The sequence below is a fragment of the Toxorhynchites rutilus genome, chromosome 3 (assembly GCF_029784135.1).
Source record: "Toxorhynchites rutilus septentrionalis strain SRP chromosome 3, ASM2978413v1, whole genome shotgun sequence".
NCBI classification, from domain to species: domain Eukaryota; kingdom Metazoa; phylum Arthropoda; class Insecta; order Diptera; family Culicidae; genus Toxorhynchites; species Toxorhynchites rutilus.
Window position 1 is genome coordinate 76948204 of NC_073746.1, and position 6000 is coordinate 76954203.

Consider the following 6000-nt stretch of genomic DNA (forward strand, 5'->3'; position numbering starts at 1 on the left):
ATTGCCAGATACCTTCGGAAGTTTTTGGTAAGTCAAAATATTAAAATAATATTCCAAGCGCGGTGAAAAAAAAAGTTTTTGTGGGTGGAAATATGATTGGGTTATGTTAAAAAGTGCGCCTTATACGATGCATTTTTGAAATTAACTCAGAAAAGTATTCTTCTTAGTTTTAACGTAAGACTACGACTTTCAGTATGGGTACTAAATCAGAAAAAAGGTCACGATTTTATGAAATAAAGTTAACACCAATAACTGCCTTCGCTACGAATGAATTTTGATTATATGCACACCAATCGAATATAAGATTCTCTAAAATTGTTTGAAACGTTCTGTATAATGATTCCGTAAATGTTTTCAATTAACGAAAATTTTAAGCAATCTCATTTTCCCATACATTTGTTTTACCCATTTGTGGACTTACCTACCCGTGCTGTCAATGAGGTTCTAGTTATGCATCGGTGAGTTGATATGTTCATATATCACTGAGAAGTAAGCTCCGCCTATTTTCAACTGCGTATAGAGCAACTCCATCCCAAATCAGCCGAAAAACAGCAAGTTTTGACGTGACCCTCTTCGATTTTGTTGAAATTTGGTACAGATGATGGAAGGTACTCAAAATAACAATTTTCATTATTATATAACCAAATTAGAAAAAAAATCGTTACTCAAAATCCAGATGTCTGATCAAAATATGATGTTTGACAAAGTTGTTGGAAGATGAATGAACCATTTAGAAAAAATAACATTTTAAATGCGCTGTTGAAAAACTCTTACTCAAAAATTGAATTTAATATTTAAAACTTTTATATCTCAACGCCCCTCCCCCCTTCAGTATTTTTTGTATAAAAAAGCACTTCAAATTTAACAAAGTTTGACGTACAGTGGTGCCGTGGAAATCTTTTTTTTTCCAAAATATATATTTTATTAAGGCACATGTGGCGTTCGCCTGACGGGGCCGGGAGTCCAATATTTTGACAATTTTTGTCTTACAGCTATGTTAGTAATATGTAACCGATTACTCGCGGTTGGCTCGAGGTTAGTATTACAAGTGTTTTTGTAATTCGGATGTTGCTGTCTCCAATGTTCTGTACGTGTGCCCGACACGGGATACTTCCTATTGGGATGCAGCTGACCATTAATCAGCAACGCCCCCCTAGTCTGTACCCCATATCTAGCGTGGTGCGTCTTTCTCGCCTCGAGGAATCCAGGATAGAATGGTCACTAGCCGGCGCAATCATCAGCTCGTGTAGAGTTGTCATGAGCGGTACAACCTTTGGCTCTTGTTGAATGATCAGTGGACTGCACAACGTTCGGCCCGTGCATCTGTAAAGAGTGTGTGTATGTATTGCCGCGACTAAGTAAAAGTTTATCGGTCGGATAGGAGGGATATGAAACGGGGACACAACGAAGGAAACATCATTAAACGTTGACATCGGCGTTTCTGAGGAACAGGTATAGATGAAGCAGAAGATCAGGATCCCGGCTACCTAAGATATCCCGGACGGGGATATCCGATTGTTTGCCTTGTACTCTCAGTGCTCTAGAGAGCTGAGAGCGAGCAGCATGGAACCGGATACACGACCAGACAACATGCTCGATGTCGTGGTAGCCATCGTCACAATCACAAAGATTGTTTGCTGCGAGCCCAATGCGATAGAGATGCGCGTTTAGGTTGTAGTGATTGGACATAAGCCGAGATATCACGCGAATGAAATCACGACCTACATTCAATCCCTTGAACCATGCACTCGTCGAGACCTTAGGGATAATCGTGTGTAACCAACGACCGAACTCATCACCACTCCACATGCGCTGCCAACTTACTAGCGTATACTGACGAGGAATGTGAAAAAATTCATTATAAACAATTTGCCTTTCAAAAAGTGTGCCTTCTAAAGCGCCCACCTTAGCTAGCGAGTCCGCTTTCTCATTCCCCGGAATCGAGCAATGAGAGGGAACCCATGCTAAGGTAATCTTGAATTATTTTTCGACCAAAACACTCAATAGTTGTCTTATTCTTGTTAGGAAATAAGATGAGCGTTTATCAACTTTCATTGCGCGGATTGCCTCTATTGAGCTGAGACTGTCTGAAAAAATAAAATAGTGGTCGATGGGCAATGTTTCAATGATCCCCAGTGCGTAGTATATCGCACCCAGTTCAGCGACATACATGGAACAAGGATCTTTGAGTTTGAAAGAGGCACTGGAATTTTCATTGAAGTTCGGCATCTGGACCAGTGGACCCGTTTATGAATGAACCGTCAGTAAAGAACATTTTATCAGATCCAACTTTCCCATATTCTGCCGAAAATATCGGCGGAATAGAATCGGAGCGTAGGTGATCTGGGATTCCATGGATTTTTTGTCGCATGGACAGATCAAAAATGACAGAGGAATTGCAGAAGTATGGGAAGCAAACTTGGTTGGAGATGCCTGGTGAAGGGTGCACGTCGTGGGTAAGGTACTCATGGTATAAAGACATAAAACTTGACTGAGGAGACAGTTGAAGTAGATTTTCGAAGTTATCAATCACCAATGGATTCATGATCTTGCAACGGATGAGAAATCTGTAGGATAATTATGTGAACCGAAGAGTAAGCGGGGGTACTCCTGCCAAAACTTCGAGACTCATCGTATGTGTCGAATGCAAACACCCCATGGCTATACGCAGGCAACGATATTGTATTCTCTCCAGCTTGAGAATATGAATCCTGGCAGCTGATCGGAAGCAAAAACTGCCATATTCTAACACTGATAATATCGTTGTTTTGTATAACTGAATGAGGTCTCCTGGATGGGCACCCCACCATGTTCCGGTTATTGTTTGGAGAAAATTGATTCTTTGCTGGCATTTCTGTTTCAAATACGCAATGTGTATTCCCCAGGTACATTTAGAGTCAAAATATACTCCAAGGTATTTGAAAAACATCGAGTGCTTGATCGTTTTGCCGGATAGGTGAAGCTGGAATTGGGCGGGTTCGTGCTTCCTAGAAAAAACGACCATTTCAGTTTTCTCCGTAGAGAATTCGATACCCAGCTTGAGGGCCCACGTGAACAGATTGTTCATGGTATCTTGCAACGACTTTTGCAGAACGACGGGATTAGTACCCGTGATGGAAATAACTCTATCGTCTGCAAGTTGTCTCAGCGTGCAGTCTCTAGTTAGACAATCATCCATATCATTGACATAAAAGCTGTACAAGAGGGGACTTAGGCAGGAGCCTTGAGGTAGGCCCACAAAACTGTAACGAGAAGATTTCGAGCTGCCATGAGAGAAAATCATGTGCTTTTCTGACAGTAATATGTACAGGAAATTGTTGAGAATTGGTGAAAGTTCACGATTATGAAGCTTCTCTGAGAGAATTTCCATGGAAACTGAATCAAATGCCCCTTTGATATCGAGAAAAACGGAAGCCATTTGTTCTTTGCGAGCAAATGCGATTTGGATTTCAGAAGATAGCAGCGCGAGACAATCATTTGTTCCTTTACCTCGGCGGAAGCCAAACTGCGTATTTGACAGCAAATTGTTCGTTTCGACCCACTTGTCCAAACGAAGTAGAATCATTTTCTCTAACAATTTACGAATACAGGATAACATTGAAATCGGCCTATACGAGTTGTGATCGCTAGCCGGCTTGTTGGGTTTCCGTATGGCTATCACTCTCACTTGTCTCCAGTCATGCGGGACAATATTCAGCTCCAGAAACATGTTGAACAAGTTCAGCAAACGCTGTTTTGCCAAGTCGGGAAGATTCTTCAACAAGTTGAATTTAATCTTGTCCGACCCCGGAGCTGAATTGTTACATGAGAGAAGGGCAATTGAGAATTCCACCATCGAAAAATTCTCATAATCGCTTTGAAGTGGAATGTCGCGTACGACGTTTTGTGCAGTAACGGTGTCGGGGCAAACCTTCCGTGCAAAGTTAAAAATCCAACGGTCAGAGCATTCCTCACTTTCGTTTGTATGGTTCCAGCCACGCATTTTCCTAGCCGTATTCCAAAGAGTGCTCATAGCGGTCTCCCTTGACAAACCATTGACGAACTTCCGCCAATATCCACGCTTTTTTGCTTTAATCAAACCTTTTAGTTTGGCTCCTAGAGCTTGGTACTTTAGAAACCATTCCACTAATCCAGTTTTCCTGAATTTTTTGAAAGCGGATGATTTTTCAAGGTAGACCTTTGAACATTCCTTTTCCCACCAAAGTGATGGAGGACGACGTCGGAAAGTGGTAGCCGGTACACGTTTCTTTTGAGCTTGAAGTGCGCTTTCGTAAATCAAACTCGATATAAAGTTATACTCTTCGAGTGGAGGAAGTTCATGCATTGAAACAATTGCTTCAGATATTATATCCGCAAATGTTCTCCAGTCAATATTCTTCGTGAGGTCATACGAAATATTGACTGACTCACGAGAGCTTGATTCATTAGCGATCGATAAAATTATTGGTAGGTAATCACTACCGTGGGGATCTTGGATTACCTTCCACATGCAATCCAGGGATAACGAAGAAAGTGGAAATCTTAACGTAAATGATTTTTGACGAAGTTGTTGGAAAAGTATATTTTTTTTAGAAGATTCATTAATTTTCAAACAACTTCGACAAAACTTCATATTTTAATCAGACATCTGGATTTTGAGTTAAGATTTTTTGAACGAAAGATCAATGATAATAAAAACTGTGATTTTAGTGAGGTAGTAAGCTTGCTAATAACAAAAATAACAACTAGTGAGAAACAATTCAGTTAAGGAGCAAAAGTGATTTTAGGGGCTACAATTTGTGGGGATAATCTTCTGTAGTGAACACAACGCTCAACATTAAGCTGCAATCTTCGGACGGAGAGGTATTCAATACAGACGCCCAAATCGCACAATGCTCTGGAACCATCAAAACAGTGTTCCAGTATTCCGAGTATTCCAGTATTCCGATGAACTCGGTAAGTTTATGTAAGATTCTACAGTGGACTACCCACTAAAAGGAATATGACGAAAACAATGAGAAACTTACCGACGACATCAGCTCCTGGAAAGCCGATTTTCTGATGGTAGACCAAAGAACGCTGTTCGAGCGTATTCTAGCCGTCAAATATTTGGATGTCAAAGCATTGGTGGACGCTACATGCAAGACTGTTGCTAATATGATCAAGTGGAAACCCTCGGAGGAGATTGGAAAATCATTTAATATCAAGAACGACTTCACATCAGCTGAGGAAGAAGGTGTATGGAGAATGGCTAGTGTGAGTAAAAGTGGATTCCCGTATTGATGTGAAGCTACGTTAGTTTTTATATTGTTTAACAAATTTATACAACTCAAATACTCATAGAATTTAATTCTGATCAAAAGCTACAGGTTACACTTATGCTGATAGTAGGTACTACTATTGAACGATAACTTGAAACAGAACGTAGGAAACTTCAGCGCATGCTTTATATAAATGAACTGGGTTTGATGTGTTTTTTGTTTTGATTTGCAGTGTCATAACCTTCGCCATAAAACTATCTGTCCGGTTTGGATTTTCTGTGCCATTCTGCGAAAGATGCTGAATATATTTTATACATATTTTTGCTGAGAGATACTGAGTTGAGTTCGAAAAGGCATTGTCGTAGGCGCACTTCTTAAACAATTTTGGATCTATTTAGAGCAATGTGTTGGTGATACTTATGATTACACGGTACCTTTCCTAGATTAAATGATATTCTGCCTCTAGATACAATAGTGGCCGAAACTATTTCAGAGAAAAAGAACTAAACTTCCGGCGAAGAAGCGTTCGGGATAAATGAAAACCGAACAGCATGGCCACTCTGTTGAATATTTTTTTCAAACCACTGAATCCACCGAACATGTTGTATTCTGTAGGAGAAATGAGGGCAATTTGGAGCCTCTAAGCAAATCGCCTAATATTTCCAAACCAATACGGTTTAAATAAAAAATGTCACATTGTATACTGAGCTACACTTGTTTTCTCTCAATCAATAACGTTTAATCATTATATCAAGCTTCA

The 6000-nt window shown here is 40.1% G+C and overlaps 2 protein-coding genes across 3 annotated transcripts in view; both read left to right on the forward strand.

Annotated features, from left to right (window-relative positions):
* The window catches only part of LOC129773248 (S-phase kinase-associated protein 1-like), a 31944-nt gene extending 26682 nt beyond the window's left edge, over window positions 1-5262 (forward strand). Inside the window, exons 2-3 of the mRNA XM_055776841.1 lie at window positions 4799-4935; window positions 4978-5262. Of these exons, the coding sequence (XP_055632816.1) occupies window positions 4799-4935; window positions 4978-5262 (422 nt within the window). The remainder of the gene's footprint in view (window positions 1-4798; window positions 4936-4977) is intronic.
* The window catches only part of LOC129775022 (LIM domain transcription factor LMO4), a 967612-nt gene that overhangs the window by 4093 nt on the left and 957519 nt on the right, over window positions 1-6000 (forward strand). The window lies entirely within an intron of this gene.